General features: G+C 46.5%; 1 protein-coding gene across 1 annotated transcript; it reads right to left on the minus strand.

Annotated features, from left to right (window-relative positions):
• Positions 1 to 6,678: 6,678 nt before the first annotated feature.
• SLC34A2 (solute carrier family 34 member 2) lies at positions 6,679 to 21,052 on the minus strand. Its single transcript, XM_027102808.1, has 12 exons — positions 20,941 to 21,052; positions 20,703 to 20,837; positions 19,527 to 19,655; positions 17,914 to 18,057; positions 16,378 to 16,489; positions 13,460 to 13,655; positions 12,577 to 12,672; positions 12,021 to 12,141; positions 10,691 to 10,858; positions 9,156 to 9,272; positions 8,928 to 9,052; positions 6,679 to 7,356 (listed from the first exon to the last, which is right to left on the minus strand). Exons 1-12 carry the CDS (start codon positions 21,050 to 21,052, stop codon positions 6,679 to 6,681), a joined length of 2,133 nt encoding a protein of 710 aa, XP_026958609.1.
• Positions 21,053 to 26,917: the final 5,865 nt, after the last annotated feature.

Here is a 26,917-nt window from a genome sequence, read left to right on the forward strand (position 1 = left end):
CAAGGGTTTCTGTCCCATATTCCAGAAGAAGAAACTGACATTGAGAAAGTCTAGTAGGTTTACTAGTAAATGACACAACCAGAGATGGAACACAACTCTTCAAATGATCCCAACCTCCAATTCAGCATCACTCTGTGGTGCTGACCCAGCCCTCTGCACATGCTTCAGCTGCCCTAGAGAGTTCCTACCAATTTATAGTCTTCTCACTCACATTCCTTAATTTAAGTCAACTTTATCTTAACACTTTGATTGGCATGGGGTGGTGGGCAGGGCCAGCTTCTTGAGCATGCAGTCACACAGCAGGGCCTCATTCCTGGCTGAAATGCTCTGCTGTTGGGGTCCTGAAATTCTTGACAATTTTATCTTTTAAGTTAGTTTTGCAAGTTAAGTCCAACAGGGCAATGGAACATGCGTGTGAGCAGAGGCAAATGGGCATGGTGTGTGCCCACAGTTCTTTGCCACCCCACTCATTTGCATAGAGCATTTGCAATGCCTCATGAGTACAGAACTCCAGTAGACCCACAACAAGTGGGAGCACAGCAAGACTCAAACTACAGGTGTGTTACATCTACAACTGATCAAGCAGGGGCCCCCAAGAGATCATGCTTTCCAGTCAAACCAGAATTTTGTCCAAATACAACAAAAGAAATAACTAACAAGCCCTATCACATCCTTCCTCACTCATGTTACTTTCCTGCATTAGCAATCCACTCAAGGTTGAAAATGCTGATGCAGAAGGAAAGGACATCCAGGAGTTCCTCTCCCTTCCATTGCTTCCTTACTCATCAGTAAGGTAAGGAATGTCAGTAGAATATGCACAAACAAGAAAAGAAATTTTAAGAATTGAGTGAGTTTTGTGCAGTGTCCCTGCTGGTGGGAGCAAAATATGTGAATGAGCCACAACATATGAGTTGTGTACTTCCAGCAATACTGCATTTGAATTAAAAAGTTCTTGCTTGGGGCTTCCCTGGTGGTGCAGTGGTTGAGAGTCCGCCCGCCGATGCAGGGGACATGGGTTCGTGCCCCGGTCCGGGAAGATCCCACATGCCGCGCAGCAGCTGGGCCCGTGAGCCATGGCCGCTGAGCCTGCGCATCTGGAGCCTGTGCTCCGCAATGGGAGAGGCCACAACAGTGAGAGGCCCACGTACCGCAAAAAAAAAAGTTCTTGCTTGTATTTAAATCTGGCACCACACAATATAAAGAGGAACCAGAAAAATTCATGCTACGATCAGAAATAAATGAAAAAGAAATGAAGGAAACAATAGCAGAGATCAATAAAACTAAAAGCTGGTTCTTTGAGAAGATAAACAAAATTGATAAACCATTAGCCAGACTCATCAAGAAAAAAAGGGAGAAGACTCAAATCAACAGAATTAGAAATGAAAAAGGAGAAGTAGCAACTGACACTACAGAAGTACAAAGAATCATGAGGGATTACTACAAGCAACTATATGCCGATAAAATGGACAATCTGGAAGAAATGGACAAATTCTTAGAAAAGCACAACCTTCCGAGACGGAACCAGGAAGAAACAGAAAATATAAACAGACCAATCACAAGCACTGAAATTGAAACTGTGATTAAAAATCTTCCAACAAACAAAAGCCCAGGACCAGATGGCTTCACAGGCAAATTCTATCAAACATTTAGAGAAGAGCTAACACCTATACTTCACAAACTCTTCCAAAATATAGCAGAGGGAGGAACACTCCCAAATTCATTCTATGAGGCCACATTCACCCTGATACCAAAACCAGACAAAGATGTCACAAAAAAAGAAAAGTACAGACCAATATCACTGATGAACATAGATGCAAAAATCCTCATCAAAATACTAGCAAACAGAATCCAATAGCACATTAGAAAGATCATACACCATGATCAAGTGGGGTTTATCCAAGGAATGCAAGGATTCTTCAATATATGCAAATCAATCAATGTGATACACCATATTAACAAATGCAGGATAAAAACCATATGATAATCTCCATAGATGCAGAAAAAGCTTTCTACAAAATTCAACACTCATTTATTAAAATAACTCTCCAGAAAGTAGGCATAGAGGGAACTTTCCTCAACATAATAAAGGCCATATATGACAAACCCACAGCCAACATCATTCTCAAGGGTGAAAAACTGAAATCATTTCCTCTAAAATCAGGAACAAGACAAGGATCCCCACTCTCACCACTATTATTCAACATAGTTTCAGAAGTTTTAGCCACAGCAATCAGAGAAGAAAAAGAAATAAGAGGAATCCAAATTGGAAAAGAAGAAGTAAAGCTGTCACTGTTTGCAAATGACATGATACTATATAAAGAGAATCCTAAAGATGCCACCAGAAAACTACTAGAGCTAATCAATGAATCTGGTAAAGTAGCAGGACACAAAATTAATGCACAGAAATCTCTTGCATTCCTAAACACTAATGATGAAAAATCTGAAAGAGAAATTAAGGAAACACTCCCATTTACCACTGCAACAAAAAGAATAAAATACCTAGGAATAAACCTACCTAAGGAGACAAAAGACCTGTATGCAGAACACTATAACACACTGATGAAAGAAAGGAAAGATGATACAAATAGATGGAGAGATACACCATGTTCTTGGATTGGAAGAATCAACATTGTGAAAATGACTGTAGTACCCAAAGCAATCTACAGATTCAACGCAATCCTTATCAAACTACCAATGGCATTTTTCACAGAACTAGAACAAAAAATTTCACAATTTGTATGGAAACACAAAAGACCCCGAATAGCCAAAGCAATCTTGAGAAAGAAAAACAGAGCTGGAGGAATCAGGTTCCCTGACTTCATACCATACTACAAAGCTACAGTAGTCAAGACAGTATGATACTGGCACAAAAACAGAAATAGAAATATAGATAAATGGAACAGGATAGAAAGCCCAGCAATAAACCCATGTACATATGGTCACCTTATCTTTGATAAGGGAGGCAAGAATATACAATGGAGAAAAGACAGCCTCTTCAATAAGTGGTGCTGGGAAAACTGGACAGCTACATGTAAAAGAATGAAATTAGAACACTTCCTGACACCATACACAAAAATAAACTCAGATTAAAGACCTAAATGTAAGGCCAGACACTATAAAACTCTTAGAGGATAACATAGGCAGAACACTCTATGACATAAATCACAGTAAGACCCTTTTTGACCCACCGCCTAGAGAAATGGAAATAAATATAAACAAATGGGACCTAACGAAACTTAAAGCTTTTGCACAGCAAAGGAAACCATAAACATGATGAAAACACAACCTTCAGAATGGAAGAAAATATTTGTATGAAGCAACTGACAAAGGATTAATCTCCAAAATATAAAAGCAGCTCATGCGGCTCAATACCAAAAAAACAAACAACCCAATCCAAAAATGGGTGGACGATCTAAATAGACATTTCTCCAAAGAAGATATACAGATTGCCAACAAACACATGAAAGAATGCTCAACATCATTAATCATTAGAGAAATGCAAGTCAAAACTACAATGAGGGGCTTCCCTGGTGGCGCAGTGATTGAGACTCCGCCTGCCAATGCAGGGGACACGAGTTTGTGCCCCGGTCCGGGAATATCCCACATGCCGCGGAGCGGCTGGGCCCGTGAGCCATGGCCGCTGAGCCTGTGCTCCGCAACGGGAGAGGCCACAACAGTGAGAGGCCCACGTACCGCAAAAAAACAAAAACAAAACAAACGAACAAACAAAACTACAATGAGGTATCACTTCACACCAGTCAGAATGGCCATCATCAAAAAATCTACAAACAATAAATGTTGGAGGGGGTGTGGAGAAAAGGGAACCCTCTTGCGCTGTTGGTGGGAATGTAAATTGATACAGCCACTCTGGAGAACAGTATGGAGGTTCCTTAAAAAACTAAAAATAGAACTACCATACGACCCAGCAATACCACTACTGGGCATATACCCTGAGAAAACCATAATTCAAAAAGAGTCATGTACCACAATGTTCATTGCAGCTCTATTTACCATAGCCAGGACATGGAAGCAACCTAAGTGTCCATCGACAGATGAATGCATAAAGAAGATGTGGCATATATATACAATGGAATATTACTCAGCTATGAAAAGGAACAAAATTGAGTTATTTGTAGTGAGGCGTATGGACTTAGAGTCTGTCATACAGAGTGAAATAAGTCAGAAAGAGAAAAACAAACACCGTATGCTAATACATATATATGGAATCTAAAAAAAAAGAAAAAATGGTTCTGATCAACCTAGACGCAGATGTAGAGAATGGACTTGAGGACACAGGGAGGGGGAAGGGAAAGCTGGGACGACGTGAGAGCATGGACATATCTACACTACCAAATATAAAATAGATAGCTAGTGGGAAGCAGCCGCGTAGCACAGGGAGGACAGCTGGGTGCTTTGTGACCACGTAGAGGGGTGGAGTAGGGAGGGTGGGAGGGAGATGCAAGAGGGAGGGGATATGGGGATATATGTATACGTATAGCTGATTCACTTTGTTATACAGCAGAAACCAACACAACATTGTAAAGCAATTATACTCCAATAAAGATCTTAAAGAAAAAAAATTCATGCTAATAATTTCTAAATTTCAACTTAGTATAGCATCAAATAGCAATTTTTTAAAAAGACAAATCAAGAGAGAAACCGTGGAAGAAAGGAAAGCTTGCTATTTTTAGTACTTATGACGGCACTTTTCCCACTTTTTGAACGAGGGGCTCCACAAATTATATAGCTGCTGCTGTTGGTCAGTAGTGATATTAAATGCGAAAGACCTCAAATTTTTAGGAAATAGATCCAGGAGGCTCTCATTTCCCTGTAATTGAAAGCAACCTGCTCCTTTTGGGTTTGATTATCAGTTTTTATTTTTCATTTCCCACAACCAGTAAAAAAAAAAAAAAAAAAAATCAACGCAGGTAAAAGGATCCAATTTTTAAAAATCATCAGAGTACAAAGAAGGCCACAGCCCTGCCCAGGTTTAACTTACATATTTACAGGTTGTGTGACACGGCTGTGGCTGCAGAAGCAGTTTAAAAGGCAGGATTAGGAAATGTACAAAGTTGGTCTTTCTTAGTAGAAGCCAGCCTTGTTTCCAAATGAGAGCGCTTCAGGACACAAATCACAGAACTATTTACTATATAACTTAGGAAAAATGCTATACATTGCATGAGTATAAATATAGAGTATCAATGGCTCTGTTTGGGAATCCGTATCTACACAGGGAAGGTCAGGGGAAGGCTCAGTTTGGTACTACAACCTATGAGAGTGATGGAGAAGCTAGGATCTGGGAGCACGTCTGCACTGACCCCTTTTCCCAGACTTGGTTGAAGCTCACTCAGTCTCTGGGGAGACCTGGGGTTGTTGAGGATGAGAAGCAAGGGAAAGAGGAGGTGTACATACCACAGGGGCTTCTTGAAGGCACAGAGAGGGCATCTGGGACCAGAAGGAGCACACTTCTTGGTCCCACAGACACACAAGGACCCCACTGCCACTTGATGACGTGCCCTGGTTTCTGCCCTCAGTTTTGAGCTTTGCAGGCATGGAGAGAGGGCAGAAAATTAAAGTTCTTCTATCTATGGGAGTATGGGAGAATGCTGGGAAAGAGGTCCTGGCTTAGATGGGTGGACAGGTGGGTGGATGTATGGACAGAAGTTGATCACCGAAAGCTGACCCAGACAGTCATCTTGCACAGGACAGAGAGAGGCACAGAGCTGTTCCATGCTCAGGTGCTTCCTATGATTCAAGGGGGCACAGTGGAGGGGACTCAGAACCTGCATATCTTATTCCGAAAGACTCAGCAGGGATGATTTTTATCAGCACTAAGCTTTAGCCAGAAAGTCTGCCAATTTGGTTTCTAAATTAGCCAGGTTCAGAAGCACCCGAGGCCTTTGTGGCAGATGAAACATCTCCCCCAAACGTTCCCCATTTCCCAGCTCTCATCCTCCATCTGCCAGCTCAGGGATAGGACCACTCTCTTCTTATGACTGGAGCGCCGGGTGAGCCAAAGCTCTCTGAGACCCTCTCTGTAGCTCAGATGTGGCTCCCATCCTGGAAACTTGAGGGCACAGCAGGTAAACTACTGGGACTAACCCTCCCTGCCCGGGTGAGAAAACCCTGACAGGGGACGTGGGGAGCACTGAGAAGGGGGAAAGGCCCACATCTATGGTCTTCACCCAAGTCCCCGACAATTACACCATTTCCCCTGAATCGGGCTGCTCTGGGACACATGGGGCTACTGCTCTTGGTTGAAGCTGGTCTTTGGTAAAACAGAGAAGTCTGAGCTGGATCATAATAAAGAAAAGTGTACGTGTATATGTGCCTTTGACAAAGAAGCTGCCATCAATTCCTCCCTTGGGGCTTTTCCTTTGCAAGGGGATGGTCTGAAAAAAAGTCCTACTGACCAACCCAGCTGTGTGTGGCAGCGGGTGTGACCACCTCTCTGGCCAGGTTTCACTATCTAATTCTCTTTCAGTGTTGCTCTGTGCCTTTCCAGGCCTGGAAGACCCAGGGAGCATGGGGCTGAGATGAAACTACTGTGCGGGCTGATACGCTGGGCCAGGGAATGAGAGTCGGGACGGATGTCATTTCTCAACGGGGAACAAATCCTCCCGAGGTGGAGGAAGAGGTGGAGGTGGGGTCCTCCTCCGGCCTCCAGGCAGCTCCTACCTACAAGGCTGTGATGCTGGAAATGGTTTTGGTGCCCGAGGCATCCACCTCGGACTTGGGGACCCTGTCCTGGGCCTCTTTGTCCATGGCCATGTTAGCAAAAGCCTCGGGAGACTTAATGGGGACGTCCTGCACCTCCTGCAGGTCTTCACAGCACTTGCTGCAGCGGCAGCACTTCCTGCAGCAGCAGTACTTGCTGCCGCGGCAGTACGTGCTGTCGCGGCAGCACTTGCTGCAGCGGCAGCAGTTGGGGCAGCCACACAGCAGACAGCAGACACGGCAGCAGAGGCTCTGGCAGGAGCCGGTGAACATGGTGATGAGCTTGTCCCAGGGCTTCAGCGAGTGCATCCACAGCGGCAGGAAGTTCCAGTTATGGAGCTTTTGGGGCAGGACGCGCGGGTAGCGGGACTGCAGGAGCCCGACCGCCACCACCAGAAAGACCACAAAGATGATGGGCGCTCCCACACCCACCAGCACTGGCCAGCCCACCAGCGAGAGGCCAAACACTGCCAGAGGGATCAGGAAGAAGAAGGTGACCAGGTAGAAGACGGCAAACCAGCGGTACTTAGCTGAGATGCTGCCCAGCCACTTGGCCAGGCGGATGGGCAGGCGGGTGAACGGGATTGGGTACCACAGCAAGATGCCTGAGATGTTGAAGAAAAAGTGGCACAGGGCAATCTGAAACGCAAGAGGTTGGACAGGTGAACGGGTCTGCTGCACAGTGGGGTCGGGGAGAAGAGGGCGTCATCTAGCAGCGGAGGCCTGAGTCTTCCTCGTCTTCATAGCTCAGCCCAGAGTGGGACCCATATTACCTGAGGTCCTACTACGTGTCTGGTGGGGGCGTAAGGGAGGGAGGGCGAGGGAGGGCAAGGGAGGTGACAGGCTGAATCACAGTTCAGTTTTCAGGGCCTGAAGTCCTTTAGGCCAAATCTAACAATGAACTTCATGAATGTGCCCGCTGCCACCCAGTGCCTTGACACTGCTGCTTCCAGCTGAGCAGTGAAGAGCTGGTGGGGCAGAAGGAAAGGTGTGCCAGATAGCTGGCTTTCTTGGCTCAGTGGCCCTATTTCAGGGAGGGGAGAGACAAGGAAAGATGGCTACAGTTAATAAAGATAATAGCAGCAGCAGCTGATGTTTATAGAGCGCTTACTATGGGGGAGGTGACAATTCCAAGCACTTTTATGGATTACTTCAATCCACAAAAAATACCCTGAGTTGGCAACATTATCTCCATTTCATGTAGGAGGAAACTGAGGCACCAAGAGGTCAAGCTATTTTCCTAGAGTCACACAGGTGGGAGATGAGATTCAAACCCAGGTAGCCTGTCTCCAGAGGCCATGCACTTTGCACTTTGCTAGGTGTGCCCACCAGGTACCAAGCATGATGCTAAGAGCTTCGGACCAGCCCTGTAGGATACATTAGCCACGATCCATTGAGATGTGGCATAAGCATAAAATACACACTGGATTTCAAAGACTTCGTCCAAAAAGGAATGTAAAATATCACCATATTTTTAGATCAATTACATGTTGAAATGATAATGGGTTCAATCAAACACATTATTAAAATTAATCTCCCTGTTCCTTTTTTACCTTTCGAAACTGTGGCTACTAAAAAATTTCAGATTCCGTGGGTGGTTCACATATTCTATACTCACTCTATATTTCTATCAACAGCATGGCTTTAGACAGTGCCTCATCAGATCCTTATAATAATCCTAATGAGCTAGGGATTATGGTTCCCGTTTTTCAGACGAGGGAATTGATGCTCAAACGTTAGGTCACCTAAGGGCACTTCATGTGTAAATGGTGGCACAGTGATTCAAACACCAAAGGTCATCTTGCCCAAGGGCATCTAGTTGATCCAGGCAAGGCAGGTCCCCCTGATTCTTCTCAATGCCAGGCTCAAGACACAGGTGACCTCCCAGCGCCCAGTCAGAGTCCACCAAGAGGAGGGCAAGGAGACGGGAAGTGGTATCTATGCTTCCTGAATACCCATTCCACCTCTAGTAAAATGGCCACCCCACCTTTGTCTAAACAACCACTGGTGATGGGAGTCTGACTACCACTCTAAAGAGTAGATGGCTTTGTTCTCAAATCTGTCTCTCCGCGGCTTCTCCACATCACAGTTTTGGACATAACAGAGAAAAGCCTGGCTTGGTTTCTTGGTTAAACACCATCTGCTTACAAGACCATGGATAGGGTTGGATCCCACCCACAGAGCCCCTGCCCCATGCAGCATTTCCTGACCTGGAGCGAGCTCTTCAAAGTACTGCCTGGGCTAGCTAAGGCGGCCAAAATGGCGGTGGTGGTGGTACCGATGTTGGCGCCCAGCGTGAGTGGATATGCCCTCTCAATGGATATCACACCGATACCTGGCGGGGGGGGGGGGTGAAAATACAAAGCCCACAGCATTAGTCCCAGAGGATGACAGAAGATGGTAATGTTGGCCAGAGGGAGACCCAGGGAGAAACTCACCGATCAGAGGGGTCATAGCAGACGTGAACACAGAGCTGCTCTGAACGATGAAGGTCATTCCTGCCCCCACAAGGATGGCCAGGTAGCCAGTCACCCAGGCAAAGGGGAAAGGGAAATCTGGAATGCAGAGGATAAGAGATGCGTCACAATCCTTCTGGGGAAGGCATGGGTTGGAGGCCCAGCTGGCATCTCCACAGGACCCAGGGGGCACGGCTTGGCCAGAGGTTGAGGTTGTGTAAAATCCTCCCCACCCCATACCAAGTTGTGTAAAATCCTCCCCACCCCATACCAAGTCTGAAATTGCAGATTGGATTTTCAGCATCCTTTCACCTTGCATATTCAGATGGTAGAACCAAGGATGTGGGTACATGTTATGAAGACAAAAATACATTTCACTGGAGTTCTAAATGCTGAACCCATCTGTTATGGACAGAATGTTTGTGTCGTTCCCCCCTCCCGCAATTCATATGTTGAAACCCTGACCCCCTAATGTGATTGTATTAGGAAGTGAGGTCTTTGGGAGGTGATTAGGTCATGAGGTTGGAGTCCTCATGAGTGGATTAGTACCCTTACAGAAGGCTGAGCTTGCTTCCTCTCCACTCTCTCTTCCATGTGAGGACACACTGAGGAGGCGGCCATCTGTAAACCAGGAAGTGGGTCCTCACCAGAACCCAACTGTGTTGGCACCCTGACCATGGACCTCCCAGTCTCCAGGACTGTGAAAAACTAAATTTCTGTTGTTTAAGCCACCCAGCCTACAAGAATTTGCTACAGCAGCTGAATAACGACAAAGCACTTGGAGCATTCAGACCTCTATCTTTCCTCCTGTCCTGGTCTCCCAAAGCTGCATACCCTCCACCTTTGTTTCCACCTAAAAGAGCAGTGAGGATATGAAGCAGCTTGGAAGCCCTATAGACCCCACCCTCGGCACCACCAGCACAGGATCAGGCCCCGCACGGCCGGCAAGCATCCAGGGCACGGGTACTCAGCTCACCCTCATGACAACCCTGAGAAGTAGATATCCTCGGCCCCATTTCACAGGGAGAGTTTACAGGGTATATTTTCATTGGCCAGGATGCCATTCTCAGCAATGGAGTCTGACTGCCTGCCTCAAAATGCTGACGTATTTATCCAGAACCACATTTTCTTCCCAAGAGTCGAAGGGAAGTAGGGACCATAGTGGACTTCTGTTAACCTTTTCCTAAGGTATCCTGACAGACCCAGTAAAGTCCTGGGCAAACAGGGAAACTGCCAGGAAGGAAGGCCTATCTCACAGCTCTCTGGATATGAACTGGCTCTCTCTCAGGACCTTGCAAACATCTGATGGAAGCTTGTGCCTTCTTCCCAGGCTCCACCCAAGACACTAAGGAAGATTCAAGGGTGAGTGGCATCTTAACTTCCGCAACTTATCAAAGCCCAGAGAGAAACTCCATGCAGAGGCCACTGCTAGAGGAGAATCAAAAGGAGCGCCCCTGGAGGGACCACAGTGACACACTATCCCCTAGAAGGTCCAGAATGGGGGGCAGTGTGCTTACCAGTGTTGATGGTCTTCTTGATGACAACAGCTACCTGCCCCCTGAGCACAGAGCCCAAGAGCTTGACAATTAGGACCAGGCAGCTACAGAGGACCAGCAGGGAGACTACCAGCAGAATGGTGCCCACGACAACATCCGGGAGGTTGAAATTCACGAAGATGTGCTGGCCTGGAGAGACCACAGAATGCCCTCGTTAGGAGGGCATGGAACCCTTGACAGCCACAGATTGCTACTTATTCCCCAGCATCCTTCCGTCTCAGAGTAACAGAATCCTGGTTGTCAGCTTGACACACAGCAAGGCAGCCCAGAATAAAGACCACACTTTCCAGCCTCCCTTGCAGCTAAGTGTAGCCCTGAGGCTATGTTCTGGCCGATGGGATCTCATGAGGGTGAAGATGTAGTGAAATCCAGGGGCAGACCCAGGTTTCCAGCCCCATTCTTCTGCCTCTAAATCCCATGTTGTGTTTTACTCATGATAATGAGGATGCCTACCACAAAGTATTTGAGGAGCAAGGTGGGGTAGGATGGGCAAGTCAGAGTGGGAGCTATTGTTAATTATCAAACTCTGTGTGTTTTTTAAAAATCCCTGTGTGTCCCCATGATGATTCCAGAAAAACATGCTTATATCAATGGATGTATAGAACCTAGAACATGGGAGGTGATACGTTCACTTGATTCTGTGAGGTAAAGCACACCTGGAGTATTAAGGTATATGGCTCAGAATTAATGTGGGGTGCACGGAGAGGAGGAGAAGCAGAGATACGCAAATGGGTATATAAGGAATAAATAATTAGAAGAACTAATGTCAGGGCCGTAAAAGAGTCCAGAGGCAACAGTATAGCTTCTTAAAGAACTGGAGCATCATGCAAGCACACTGCTTTGTTCAGTGCTATAGCCCTGCTATATGGGGCCTGCTGTACCGTAGGGACTCATGACTTGAGGGTGAATGTGTTCTGTGTGTGCCCCACATCTCCTTCAAATCAGGCTGTCATCTCCCTAGAGGTACTGCCAAAGGGATACTGAAGCACATAGAAGGACCACTCTGGTATCTGTTGAGGAGTTCTGAATCCGTCTGGAACTGCCAGAGGAACTGAATACCAAGTCCTAGTTCTGCCCCTTACGGGGGGACCTTGGGCCTGTCCCCTGTCCCTAAGCCTTAGTTTCCTCTGCTGTGAAAGCTCACAGCTTATTGGCCAGTGTAGGACTGGTGTTCAATGAATCTCACTGCCCTTCTTTCCTTCACTTACTGGGGCTCCGCACAGAGAGGCAACACCTATCATCACCCCAGACAGCCTGTCCTGGCAGCTGACGCTCTGTGAGTTTCACTCACACTTGGCAATGTTCTCCTGGTGGGTCACGTTCTTGATGGTCCAGGTGTGCAAGCCATCCGTCCAACAGAGGGAAGGAGAGGTGCAGTTGTCAGGCGAGGGGACGGTGACATTCCTCTCAGTCTGGGTGGCAAACATGAGAAATGCTATGTATAGTCCATAACACTCATTTCTGGTGGGGAATGGCAGGAAATGCGAGGCGTCAGGGGAGACCCATAACAATTCGTGCACCGTAAGTATGATGAATTGCTTCCATGGGTCCCTCCATAAATGCAAGCAAGGAGGCAGCCAGAGGTAAGCCAGGAGACATGAGAATAACAAGCCAGGAATAATGGGTCCATGATGTGGGCTGGTTCTGTCTGTCCTACTGTATAATGTCTGTCCATCCCATCTAGCATTCAAGGACTTAAGGATTCTCACTGGCTAGTTTTGATTTTTCAGGAATCCCTGATTTTTCTTTCCCCTTACCTTTTATATGCCCAATCTAAATGCAAGATCTTGCTTTATCAAGTACAGATGCAAGCGTTCACCCACCCAGCAATATTCTCAGAAACTTACCATGCTGGTAAAAGTTTTACACCAAATCTTGATCATACTCTTGTTTTTGGCTGTTTCATCATTCATTGCAATTTGGTTGATAACTTTTTTATCCAGCTGAGGAAAGCAATGGACAGAAGAGAGTCAGCACGTTCTCAGAACTGATGTGGGACAGATGTTAAGCTGTTAAAAGGAGCTGAGGATGTGAACCGGACTGTGAGGGTGTGAACTGCACTGAAGGCGTGAGCTGGGACTCACTCTATCTGCACTCTCAGGGCAGAGCACAGCACCCAGATGTCAGTGGGTGTTCAATAAATGAATGATTGTATGAACAATGAACCCGTATCTAAGAAGCATGCAGTAGATATTCATCAGATGACTGAATGACAGAAGAAAAACAGAAGGTAAGAGTGAGAGGGCAAGGTCCAAACTGGCTCCTTCTCCCCAAGGCAACATCCACAAAGCCTCCTTTCATTTATTTCAATAATATGGACAGACCCTAGTGAGCAGAGGGGTGAGATGGAAGGAAAGGCAGTAAACTCTTCCTCTTTGGCTGGGAGCAGGGTGCTACTTGAATCAGTGAGCCCACGGGTGCTGAGGCCAGTAGTGGGAACAAAGCACCCAGGTGTCCAGTAGAGAGTCCTTGAGTCTAGAGAAGCGCTCACCCCCGCCACCTGCCCCCATCCTAATAAAGATGATACACTTGTTGAAATTAAGGAGATAATAAAGGCCAATGACTCCATCTCATTGGGTGTCCCTGAAGTTCTGCCTCCCTTGGCTTTTTTCAGAGGCAGCCAAAGGGCAGTTTTTACAGACCCTCATCCATCTCTTCCACCCCAGCCCGGTGAGGGGGGAGCAGGGGAGGGTGTTGGGGCCTTTCCCTCTCTGCAGGAAGGCGAGTTACCTGGATAATGAGCTTCGTGAAGGGATCTGTGATAACTTTCAGAAGCTCCGGGGCATCCTCTCCATTCTTGAAGTTGAAGGATTCCACTACCAGGTTGGTCAGGTGCTCCAGGTAATGGGTGGCAGCCTCCAGAGGCAGAAGCACCAACACAGAGAGCCAGTTGAAGAAGTCATGGACGGTGGCCCCTGCAAAGGCCCTGCAGGAGGCGAACCCCATCCCGAGCCAGATTAGTCAACAAGCGACTGGGCACCATCTAGGCAGGTCATCACTTGTATCACTGGCCAGGTGCCACCTATCTGAGTGCATAGAGGTGTACAGTCTCACTTTTGTTCTCACAGCAATCCCCAAAGTGAGTGGTATGAAGATCCCCATTCAACAGATGAGGAAACTGAAGGCCAGCGAGCACGCAGGAATTGAAGACCACTGCAGAAGCACTGGGTCCAGGACCCTTGTCTCCCACTGTCCGGCAGAACCTTTCCCACCAGATCAGACAGTACACAGTTTGCTCTGCTTGGGGAAAAGGGAACTAGATGTGTTTTGGCTGCAATTATTAGTTCATGGAGCACTGTTTGAGAAAACTTCATCAAGACCAGTTTCAAATCATACATATGGAAGATGACCTTCATTTTGGAAAGGCGGGGGCCAGTATGAAGGTTATCAGAGCCTTCTACACAACTGAATTCTTAACTGTAAGATCTTGAGACTTTGATCAAATATTTGAACAGTCTCTACAGAAAACAAAGCTAATATATACTACAATTTGCATCTACCGGAGAAGGTTCACTGATTCCCTCTGAATTCCATCTTACCTATCTCCAGATTAAAAAAAAACTCTATAGTTTTTTTTCCCCTCAATGAAAAAATGTTCCTTTAAAAAAACTCTGCATGTCAAGAAATACCCAAAACAAATAGAAGATGGGACATGAAGGGACAGAAGCTATTAAACATGTAGGGGGAAATGCTTAACCTCACCAGTAATAAAAGAAATTTGCAATTTATTTATTTGCACGTACAAATTTTCACATACCATTTTAACTAATATTTTACAATATTTTACAAAGTTAACTTATTCTTCCTGGAGAGGGTGATTTAAGACATTTTCATACACTGCTGATGCAAAGTGATACAAATATTTCTTTGTAGTTTGGCAAAATGTTTAAAGAGCCTTATAGGTGTGTTTGATACAGTAATCTATCCAGGAAAAAATTACCAGAAAAGAATAATACACATTTCCAAAGATGTTACTGAAAGCAATCTATTTAAATATCCCAAACAGGGGGTGAGCTAAGCCAATTATATTCCTATGTGCAGGCACTTCCATAGATCGTATATTTATACATCCAGAGGTAAAAATTAGCGTAACAGTGAAAAGAACCCAAAATTTCCAATAAGAAAACCTGGATCGAGTCCCAGCTATGCCCCTCAGTGAAGTTACTTAACCTCTTTGTGTTCCTATATTAATAAAATGGGGCAGAGAAAAGTCTGCTTAGCTCCTTGAGAAGATCAAATTAGCAAACACCCTGGGTAATGTGTATTATTATTTAGACCTCAGAACATTTCTTCAGGGTCCAGACTTTAGCCATGGTTGAGGGAAAATGAATGTCTTTGAGGACATCCACTGCCACCCATGGATGAGGGATGGTGTTAGCTGAGCCCCAGCCAACCAGTCATTTGTCTGATGCCACAGATGTCTGATGCCACAGTTGAAGTATAGTTGGTGTACAATATTATATTAGCTACAGGTGTTCAATACAGTGATTCACAATATTTAAAGGTTATACTCCATTTATAGCTCTTATAAAATATTGGCTATATTCCCCACAATACGTCCTTCCAGGTTCTTTTATATCTAATAGTTTGTGCCTCTTACTCCCCTACTCCTATCTTGCCCCTCTCCCTTCCCTTTCCCCACTGGTAACCACTAGTTTGTTCTCATATCTGTGAATCTGCTTCTTTTTTGTTATATTCACTGGTTTGTTGTATTTTTTAGATTTCACATATAAGTGATATCATATAGTATTTGTCTTTCTTTGTCTGACTTATTTCACTTAGCAAAATGCCCTCCAAGTCCATCCATGTTGCTGCAAATGACAAAATCTCTTTCTTTTTTTGTGGCTGAGAAGTATTCCATTGTGTGTGTGTGTGTGTGTGTGTGTGAGTGTGCGTGTGCACATCACTCTTCCACTCATGTCTTGATGGACATTTAGGTTGCTTCCATATCTTGGTAAATAATGATGATATGACCATTTGGGGCACATATTTTTTTCAATTTAGAGTGTCTGGTTTTTTTGGATGGGGATTGCTTCTCTATTTTAACAAGCTGTGGAAAAAGCCCATCACCAGTTAGAAGAGAGGCTGGGAAATGTGCTTAATTTTCACATGAAACTTTTGGAAGAAAAGGGTTTCCTTTGCCTGTATTTATCCTACCCCATTTTTAGATCTTACACATTCACAAAGGCTCTATGTTGCCTTTTATTGGCATGTGAGTGAAGAAGAAAAAGTGGCATGGGTTGAGCTGGCCAAAAATGGAAGCTTTAGGAGGTAATAATTATTTCTAAGTGAGATAGTAAATCCTATTCTAATTGGCCTTGTTTTACACCACAGGTCAAGCTTCTAGGAGGACTTGTATTCAGGCAGCCCTGACTGTGTGCCAGGCACCTTGATAAGCATTTATCTGTATGACTGTGTTAACTCCTTTAGACAACATGGCAGTGATAGATACTATTATCCCAGCCCTGCATATCAGGGAGCTGAGTTTAATCAACTGATAAGTATGTGATCCCAACCCCAGCCATACTCCACTGTGTCCATTTCTAAAGAGGTCTAGGGATAAGAAACATGCTCTAATGTTAACGGTAGTTAGGACAACCTGGTCAACCCCAACGGGCGGTGGCAAAGGCTGATGCTGAGCCTCCTACCTTCTGAATTCACTCCGGTCTCCTGCCTGCATGAGCGCCACAATGGTGTTGGTGATGGAGGTCCCAATGTTGGCCCCCATGATAATGGGGATGGCAGCCTGCACGTTCAGCACTGGAGGGTGGAAAAGAGTAAGTTATCAAGTTAGTAAGTTGAGGAAGGCAGCTTGGCCATGTTCCTGGTGTGGCCCCAGGCAAGCCGGATCACATTCAGGCTGGCAATCCCCTAAAAAATCAGTTCTTAACCTCTTTAGGGTCTGTACCTCGCTGTGAATCTGACAAAAGCTTGGACAGCTCACTATAGAAAAATGCACATGTACCAAAAAATAAAAAATAAAAAAATTAGTAAAAAATTTTACTTTCTGTAAAATATTGTTCAGTTTCAATTTCTAATTCCTATGGATTAAAAATAAAATCAAACAGTGTGAAATAAAAAAAATTTCAGCACTTAATTACAGGGAATTCACAGTCTCCATAAAGCCCTTTTGTGGACCCCAGTTTAAAAGTTTCTTTCTAAATTCCCCTGTCCTCCCTATTACAGATGCAAGGGTAGCTTAAAAGAGACCAACAAACAATGTGTAAGGACTTGTGTATTTATTATGGCAAATTTATGGCAGTATAATTTCTTTTTCTAACAAAATTAATATATTGCCACATGTTCTAACATATGAAAGAATTTTGAAGAAGTAATGAATAACTTTTTCTAATTTGGCCTCCAAAAGTTCTAGTTAATTTTAGCTAAAATGCTGGTTTGGGCTGAAAATTAACCAGTTCAAACTGTCCACCCCAGAGGGTCTGTCTCAACTTAGCGAGGGCAAATGTTGAACAGGATCAAGTTTGGAACGTCAGCTCCCCAAGCTCAGTTGCCCCAAAGCCAGTGTGTGATGTGATTACATGGTTTTATTCTTAGCCCTGACAGCGGTGATGGAAATGTTCTAAATCTATGTGGTCCAATATGGCAGCCGCTAGCCACATATGACTACCGATCCCTTCAAATATAGCTCTTGCAGCTGAGCAGCTGAATTTAAGGTTAAATAAAATTAAATAGGGGGCTTCCCTGGTGGCGCAGTGGTTGAGAGTCCGCCTGCCGATGCAGGGGACGCGGGTTCGTGCCCCGGTCCGGGAGGATCCCACATGCCGCAGAGCGGCTAGGCCCGTGAGCCATGGCCGCTGAGCCTGCGTGTCTGGAGCCTGTGCTCCGCAACGGGAGAGGCCACAACAGTGAGAGGCCCACGTACCGCAAAAAATAAATAAATAAATGAAATGAAATAGCCACATGTAGCTAGTGGCTGCTGGACAGGATAACACAGTTCTAGAGAATTCAGAATTGAGTCTTCAAGCTTTGGGGCCAATTTTCAGACTCAGCCATGGGAAAGGAAACAGGAGACTGCCTATGATCTAAGCCGAACACATCATAGTTAGACAAGATAAGAAGGTAATTGTGATAAGCCCGGATACATTCAGAGTAAATCCCAGCCTCCCCAGCTGAACAGGGAAATGCCTGAAATGTTATCTGGGCTCATGGGTTCTTGGACTCACATGAGGAGGCCACCATGCTGACGACAATGGACGAGGAGGTACTGGAACTCTGCACCAGGACAGTCACTAGCACCCCGATCACCAGCCCCGCCACAGGGTTGGACATGATGGAGTTGTTGCTGAAGAACTGCCCGGCCACCTTCCCTGAAAAACAAACCCATGGCCACGTGATGGGGGTTAGGTGGGTGCTGAGTAACAGAAGTCTCTGGTCAAGACCAGCTGGCCATAGGTACCAGCCTCCAGACTTTTATCTTGGGCATCTTGCTTCCTCGGGCTTCTCTGCTGCCCTGACTCTGCCTCTGTGACCTAGTTCCCCATCCACCCCTGTTCCTCTTGTTCCTTCAACCCTACACCCTCCCATCCTTCAACCACTTTCATCAGCAAGTCCCCTTCTAGTCTTCTCTTTTCATGAACATGGCCTCAACTCTGTACTTGGCCCGATGAGTGCCAGTGCATCTCCTGATGCCCTCATTCTTGTCTCTGGGATATATTCCCAATTCAAAAGATTTACCCAAGTGGATCTTCTCATTCTTTTCTATCTACCCCCTTAGACCCCAGCCCCTAGCCCTAGCCCATAATTGAATTCTGGGAGTGTCATTTTTGAGAATGTGCCTCTGAGACCATCAATCCACCCTCCAATACATTGGTTAAAAAAGACTGAGGCCCAGAGAATGGAGAGTGGAATGACTTGTCTGAGATAGAGTGCAAGGCCCCTTACTGATGCTGCCTTGGACCAGGGGGACCAGAGTGGCATCCAGCAAGTCGGTCTGCTCCTCACACTTTCCCAGTTCTCCCAGGTCACAAAGATGAGTTCTCAAGAAAGGCACCAAGGGGTGCAGAAACCTATGGTCTTCCATGTCACCAGATCTGAGTTTAAATCCCACTATGCCAATTATGGCTGTGAAACTCAGTGCGGGGCGGTGACCTTCTTGAGCCTTGGCCTATTCCTCTGTAAGTGGGAAGGACTTCTGGGATGGAATGTTTAAGACAATGCCCCTGGAAGTGCCTACTTCAGTAGGCATTCAAAGTGTTGGCTCTTACTGTTGTCACCCATCAGGGATGCACAGGTGACCAAGCGTATGGTGATTGCACTTCCAGGTCCCCTCACCCTCCACAGCCACACTCAGTGGTGGGAGGTGTTTAGGCAACTGCTCTGAATGCAGATCCCCTAGCACAGGACCCCTATCCTTCTCCAGCAAAGGGCCAGCTTTGACTTTTAGCAGTGGCTTTAGCCTAAGAACACTCTTATTCAATAATCCCCTCAGGTGGGGAAGCCCAAAGACAGCAGGGATCCCTCAGATAAACCTTTAGGTCAAACAGCTTCCTGTCCAGTGTTCCTAGACAAACACATGGAGCTGATCGCTTGGCCTTGGCTCTAGCCCTGGCTCTGGCCTAAGCCACTTCAGCCAGCCAGTCATAGCTCTTTCGTGGGCCTCAGTTTTCCTTTCTGTAAAATGGGGGCATGACTTCACAAGATGATCTGAGGTGGCTTCCAGTCCTAAAATACTCCAGGAGGCTGCAGCTGGAGGGGGCCTGCTGAGCTGTGACTTTCCAAACCAAATTCAATGAGAACACCACCCCCAACCCAGACCTTTGACTTCTTCCATCCATACCTCCAACCAGCTGGAAGGCACTGCTGAGGACATCCAAGGAGCACACGAAGAAGTAGAGAAATGCCAGAAGTAAAATAAATTTCCCAATCCCTTGGAAGACACAGAGAATCTTCCCTTTGGTGTCTCTCTCTGGGGGAGGGGAAAAGGCATGGAGGCTTTTAGTGTCCGAAACACTGAGAAGTTTGACAATGAGCTCGGAACTCCCCCACCTCCCCTCCCAGCCAGGCAGCTGTCATCTTATGGATCACAAGACCTAGAGATGGGATGTGTCCACGGCTGCAGTTTTCAAAGCAATTACCACCGTACTCCATTTAATTGAAACCTGTGGTGAAATGTCTCTAAAGCCTTTGGCTCTGGGAGGAGGGGCCCGTGGGCCCTGGGGCACACACAGGCCAAGCCGGGCACAGGCTTGTGCTGGGCTGAACCCGGGTCACTGCTGAGCCGTTAAGAGCACTTGCCCCTTGGTAAGCGTGGGGTCAGAGATGATGGCTGTCCTAAGCACCTTCAGAACCGCACAGAATACTTTCTACAAAGTGGCCGCAAGGCAGCCATCAGACTCCATCTGGGACGGCTTGGGCCCTCATACATCCCAGGAGGCTACCTCCTTGGTGGCTGTTTTCGACGCTCACTGTTCAAGTGGTTCTCACCTCCTCCCAGCTCCTTTACCCTCCCAGCTGTCTGATCCGCACAGACCTCACACCCTGCCTGGAAAAGAAGTACAGCATTTGCCTGCACCCCAGCTGTTCTGTCTGTAGAGTCTGTCTTCTGCAAGCCTTCCCTGATGCCCACATTTAGGTGAGGGGACTCCTCTCCCCCAACCCCCGGGGCTCTCAGAGGCAGGGCCTCATCTATTTACTGCTGCATCTGCAGCACTGAACAGTACCTGGGACCTGGTTCAGCACAAAATAGATTATAAAGATCAGCGCAGGGTCTGGCCTGGTTATAACCCTGGTGCCGGCCCACATTTGTTGAATGAACGAATGAAAGAACAAAAACATCCCCCGGTCATCACAGGATGCTTGACTCTTAAGCTGGGTGGCATCCCCTAGCCAGGACTTTTGCTCAAACAATGGAAAGGAGAGGCCGACACGAAGGAGGGGACGCTGTGAAGCTGGTAACCTCAATCCCTTGCCGACGGGCAGCCCCCTCCCGCCTGCCCCGGCTGGCCTCGTTTACCTGACCACTTGATCCCCGTGTCCTGAAGCTCGGGCAGGTTCCAGGGGTCTTCCACCACTGTGGGCTCCTCTATCAGTGCCATGGTAGAATAAGAGGGCAGAAGTTCAATCTTGGTGACAGGGGTGTCGGTGTCATCTGCCCAAACAAGCAGGGAAGACGATGAGGAATGAGACACCAAGTCTGGGTCTCCTGGTGTCCTCCCAGGGGGCCAGCCCAGGGCTGGAGGGATGGCACGTACTTTTGCCGGTCTCCTTGCCTTTTGCGGGTGTGGTGGACTGCTGACCGGCGACCCCTTCGATGTACTTATCCGAGTTAGGCTGGGCATTTTCCAACTCAGGCCAAGGAGCCATGGTCTGTGGATGGGAAAACAGCTTACAGAAGTAGCCACTGAAAGGAGGCACACTCAGTTTCTGTGACAAGAAGGGCCAGTGGTTGCAACAATTTCGGGGAGTTAAGGGATTTCGTCCTTATACCTTCTAAGTATGGACCCTTAAGCACCATATTTCACACCTCTGCAGGCCTCCCTCAATCGCTCACCCAGGCTGTCACTAAGTCAAACCGCTGTTTCCAATTTTTCCAAAGCCACAAATCTATATACATCAGTTGATCTTCCTTTGATTGCTCTAACGTCTGTCCTGGCCTCTGTCTTGACTCTCTCCGTTAGTCTGAAAGGGAACACGAACCCATTCATCTTCATCAACTTGTGGTACCACCAAGTCCTCACAACACTCCTATGGGCTCCCCACCTGCTGCTCATTAAGGGACAAGTTCAACTGCAGATCTGCGCCAAACCTCATCCAGTGGACTTAATGTCTATGTATACACTGATACACATTCTACCTGCTTTACCTGCTACTGGGTCTTCTATGAGAAGCATGACACATTACATCTGGTTCAAATCCCACAGGAGCCACTTCTCAGTGGGTGTGTGTTTAGGCAAGTCCCTTTATGCCTCTGAGCCATCTACAAAATGGGGACAATTCTTCATGCTTTGCAGGGTTATGAGATTAATAGTGATGCCTAGAAAGTGCCCGGTAAATAGTAGCAATGATTACTATGCCATGCTGCCTGGATTAACGACCCTTTGTCAGAACTACATTCTTCCCAGCCTTTGATAGAGACTTCCTCATAACCCATTTTCTCAACAAAGCCTTTCTCAGTTCCATGGAGAGGAAGCCTGGCCCCCGACAAGCCGGGACGTCCACTACTCACAGTCCTTGTCCTGACACACCAGACAATGCGGCCCAAAGGACTGGAACGAACAATTCACAGGAAAGGAAGTACAAGTGGCTAAAATACTTATTACAGAATAGGCGTTCAGCCTCATCAGCGACCCGAGATATGCAAACCAAAACAGTGAGATAACTTTCAACTATCAGATTAGCAAAAAATAAATAAAAATTCAAGTATAATATGTCACTCTGGAGAAGATGCAGTGAATTAAGCACAGCTGAAGCTCTGGAAAGCAGCTGGCAAAATGCCTCAAATGCCCTACATTTTTCAAACATCTCTGACTCGATAATTTCACTTCTAGGAATTAAGAATCTAGGAAAAATGGATAACTAATAAGAACCTGCTGTATAAAAAAAAAAAAAAAAGATTCTAGGAACATTTTTTTTTCCTCAGAAAATCAAAACGACCTGCTTTGCTCTGATCGCCTCTTGGGAGAGGGTTTCCCAGAACCTTTGTCTATTCGTTTCCTTTCCTATTTTTCTTCAATAGACCTATTTCCTGCCTACCAGAATGTAAGCCCTTCCAAGAGAGGAGGCTTTGTCTTACTCATAACTGCATCCTCAGCGTCTACAGCTCTGCCTGGGACATTGACAGTGCCCAATAAATATTGGTTGATGAATGAATGTGATGCAGGCCAAAATGTACTATAACTTACAGAGTGAAAAATAAAAACAGGAAACTATTGTATTAACTATGGTACATCCATACAGCATAATAGCATGCCATTAAAAATGTTATAAAGAACCAGCAAAACAAACCAAAAAACAAAAAAAACCCAGGAAAATGTTTTAGATGAACGGTGAATAAAAGGCACATTTATGTCCCATTCACAGTATGACCTCAGTAAGGAACCAGCAATGTTCCATGGGGTTCAGAGTGGGTGATAGGATTGTCTGTGATTACTTTCTTCTATCTGAACTTTCCATATTCTTTTAAGAGATGCAGCCCAACCCCCAAACCCACAAAGGTAAAATGGTTCAGGACACCTGTATTGTTACTGTCACTCATACTGACAAAGCTAGAAGTTACAAGAAGCTGATTCTGTGAGTCCCCATCATGAGAGGATTTCGTGAATTTGTTTGGCCCAGGGAAATTTTCGACTTTCCCCATGCAGCTGCAGCGCATGGCGATCACAGGGAACATCCCGCAGTCATTGGCTTCCAGGAAGGCCAGGTCTTTCCTTTCAGCTTAAGAAGCACCCAGCACAGGGCCTGACACACAACAGGCCTCGTGCACTTTCTGAGCAGTATGCTGGGACGTGCCTCGCCAGCAAAAGCCAATACTTATTGAGCCAGGCTGTGCCCCACCTCCCTGCCACCCATGCGGGGAGGTGTTTTTATTCTCCCATTATACAGATGAAGAAACTCAAGCACAAGGAGACTTATAACTTGCCCAAGGTCCCACATGGTAGCGCCTTGGACACAGGTCAGTTTGAATCCAGAGTCTCCTGCAGCCACTCAAGCATGTGTCCTACTGGTGTGACTCACCTGGCACTCCATCACACATTACTGCAATACCTTTCAATTGATTTCTGAGAACAACAACTATCACTTTAATGAGTACCAAAGAGGTGCCAGGGGCTGTGCTGGTGCTTGACGTATATCATGTCATTTAGTCTTCAGGCAAGAAAGGGGCCGTGAGCATCGCCATTTACAAATGGGAAAAAACTGGAGCTCCAAGACGTTTAAGCAACTTGTTCCAAGTCACCCAGTAGGTGAGTGACAGAGCCAGTTTTTAAACACAGCTCCACCTGTCAGTGAGGCTATGGGCCATATCCCCAATATCTTTGGCTGTGACAGACACATCTTCCTGGAGCACTGCTTTAACCCACACAACTGGGGCAAAGGGAATGTTAAATAATGTGACCAGTGGATGAATTACATTTGACTAATCCCACGAAGGGTTATTGTGATGATCAAGTGTGTCATGTTTTAAAAGCTCTCAGAACAGTGACTGACATATTGTAAACCTTGTGTGATTATCAAGGATCATACTAAAACGAGCATGGACATATTGTAGTACAAAATGCAAGATGTATCATTAAAAATTAAAGGAAAGAAAACAGAACACAAAAAACTGCTTTGAGCTTGCAACTGGCTGTTCTGGGCTTACTCACAGACCTCCAAGGATTTAAATATCTGCCTCGCCGCTCTTGGGGGCATTCTGAAGGAAAAATTTGGAAATTGCAACCTTCTACCATCTTTCTCTCTCTTATAATCTTAATTCACCCTAGAGTTGTTCTCCTATCATTTATGCACACTTATACTGCCTTCTCAACTAGAATTTAAGTTTTAGAGGGCAGAAACCCTGTTAGGATTTTCCTCCCAGCATTCAGCAGACTACACATAGTAGGTACTGCACATTTGTGAATGGAGGAGTCAACATTTAGGGTTTGCTGAGGGAAACCCTAGAAGGTCTGCTGTGTCCTAGACCCACATTGATCATGACCAGGAAACAAATCAAGCCTGAATCTTACTGATGAGCACTGTTCCTCATTACCATATGCAAGTTGGGTTGGCCAAGATCTGCTGGATGGAGCAACTGTATCAAGAAGCTGCAACCAGGATGTCACAGCAGTGCCACCTGGGAAATTCTCATCAGCAGTAAGGTGCTATTATTTAAACTGTTTCCGGTGACTGGATTTCTGACTGATCAGAATCATTTTCTTTCAAGAAGTGAACAAAGCATCTAGCGAACTCAGAAACAGACACGTCTATGGTCTGACATCCAAGTAATTCACAATAATACAAGCAACAGAATGGGCAGACACCCATTTCCACTGAACTGGACAGAAAGGAGTAGAATATGGCTGTAAGGGATCCCACAAGCTAGGGTACCTTGAATGCTTCCCCTGTGCAAGGCCTGTGCTGGCTTCCTTCCCTTCCAGGTCCTGGGTCCTCATTTACTATTAATCAGCATCACCAAGAAGCAAAGGCAACTTTCTAATGAAATTCTCTACTCTTCCTTCCTGGAAATCTTGCTTCCCCTACTCCAAGTTCAGCCATTTGTCAGAAGCCCAAATCCCCTTTACAAATTTTCCCTGAGGAAGCAATCATTTCTCCTCATCCAGTTCAGGAGGCCCTCCTTATCCTTGGCTTCTGCATCTACGGATTCAACCAGCCACAGATGGAAAACATTCAGGGGAAAAAACATATTCCAGAAAGTTCCAAAAAGCAAGAGCTGAATTTCCAGCACACAGGCAACTATTTCCATAGTGTTTATGTTTTATTTACAACTATTTACATAGCATTTACACTGTATTAGGTATTATAAATAATCTGTCTAGAGATGAGTTAAAGTATATGGGAGGATCGCATTGGTTATGTGCGAATATTGTACCATTTTATACACGGGACTCTGGGAAAGTCCTGGAATCAATTCCCACAGGCACCGAGGAACCACTGTTCTTCATTTCCTGGTACATTCATCTACTCCACCATCACTCACTGGGCATTCACCGTGCTAGTCGCCTGCAGGTAAGGAGAGGAGGTGCAGGTCCACACACCGAAGCACTGTCCCCCAGAGGGGCAGGCAACCAGGAGTCATCTAACCCAGCCCAGGACATTCTGAGGCAGCTGCCCCCCCGCTCGCCGGCTCCCAGCCCTCCCCCACCCCGCACCTCCGCACCACCACGCCCCCCCCCCCACGCCCCAGCTCAAGTTGCTCTTCTCAGGACCTGGAAAGTGGGGAAATGCAGGCCACCTGGCACCCAATCATTGCATTAGGCAGCATGGCTGTGGAGCCCCATTCCTCCGGACTCCCCAGCCAGCAAAGCCCCAGCGCTCCAAGTAGGCTCACCCCGCAGATTTGGAGGAAAGGAGGGCTTGGAGCAAACGGCCCATGATTAGTCCCGAGACCAGGCGGCTGTTCAGTTCGCTGATACCCTAGCGCTTGTCACATAGCACCGGCAGAGAGAGAACCAGACAGTAGGTGAGGGCCTTGCAGAGCCCTGCCACTCACTGTGTGTGACCCTGAGCCTCGGTTTCATCATCTCAAAAATGCGGAGAATACTCACTGAGCTGTTGTGAGACTAATTGATTAATGAGTGTAGGTGAGGACCCGAGCAGAGTGCCAGGCAGAGTGAACACTCAGAACTTTGTGAAATGAATTGCATCACAAACAATGAACAGCCTCAACTCCACTTTGCCCCAGAGCATAAGCTCTTCATCTCAGTGCACAGCTGAGTGGACCTCGGTAAATATTTGTGCTGACAAATGAATCCAAAGCACCTAAGAGAAAAGGATCTAACGTTTGTTTTGCCATGGGGAGTGTCCTATGTGATCTGTGACCTCATTAAACCTTATAATAAGGAAGTCTTCTTTCCAGTTTACAATGAAACTGAGGCACAGAAAAATTTTAAAAGTCCCACAGTGAGACTTCCCTGGTGGTCCAGTGGTTAAGACTCCGCGCTCCCAATGAAGGGGGTGCAGGTTCGATCCCTGCTGAGGGAACTAAGGACTCACATGCCCCACGGTGCGGCCGAAAAAAAAAAAAGTCCACAGTTACCTAGGGTTAGTCAGGATTTCAACCCAGGACTGCTGGTTCCAAAGCCGGAGAGGCTTTCGATAGAACTCTCAGCCAGGTGCCAAGACAGGAAGGAGCAGTTATGCTCTGGGCTGCATCAAAGCAGCAAGGCGCCGCAGGTCCAGGCTCAATGGGGGCTCTGAAGGTGTCTGAGATAGCTGGCTGGGCTCACACCTCTGCAGGGGTCACTCTTGCCTAGTCATTCAGACAGCTGGAAATGCCAGCTAAGATGCTCTAACGGCAGGCTGCTGATTCCCTACAAAGTCTCAGGCATGCCAGAGGCCTGGATTCGGCATATGCCAAGACTTTTAGTAGGCACTGGCCAGACAGAAGATGTAGCCTGAATCTGAGGCCACTGCTCCCAGGGGTGTGGCAGACACTAGCCTGTCTGGAACCCGATTCCCTTGGGAAGGGGTTTGGGGGCCCGAGGGGTCCTTGGAGCCTGTGTTCCCCTCTAA

The sequence above is a fragment of the Aethalodelphis obliquidens genome, unplaced genomic scaffold (assembly GCF_003676395.1).
Source record: "Aethalodelphis obliquidens isolate GAN/ISIS:26980383/991018 unplaced genomic scaffold, ASM367639v1 scaffold6, whole genome shotgun sequence".
In the NCBI taxonomy this organism is placed as follows: Eukaryota; Metazoa; Chordata; class Mammalia; order Artiodactyla; family Delphinidae; genus Aethalodelphis; species Aethalodelphis obliquidens.

Bases quoted from the DNA above. Each gene is read 5' to 3' on its own strand.
- SLC34A2 (XM_027102808.1), bottom strand. From the start codon at position 21,052: ATGGCTCCTTGGCCTGAGTTGGAAAATGCCCAGCCTAACTCGGATAAG. The intron at 20,838-20,940 runs GTACGTGCCATC...TTGTTTGGGCAG, and splicing joins AGGCAAGGAGACCGGCAAAA to ATGACACCGACACCCCTGTC. The intron at 7,357-8,927 runs GTCAGGAAATGC...CTTGCGTTTCAG, and splicing joins CTTTGAAGAGCTCGCTCCAG to ATTGCCCTGTGCCACTTTTT.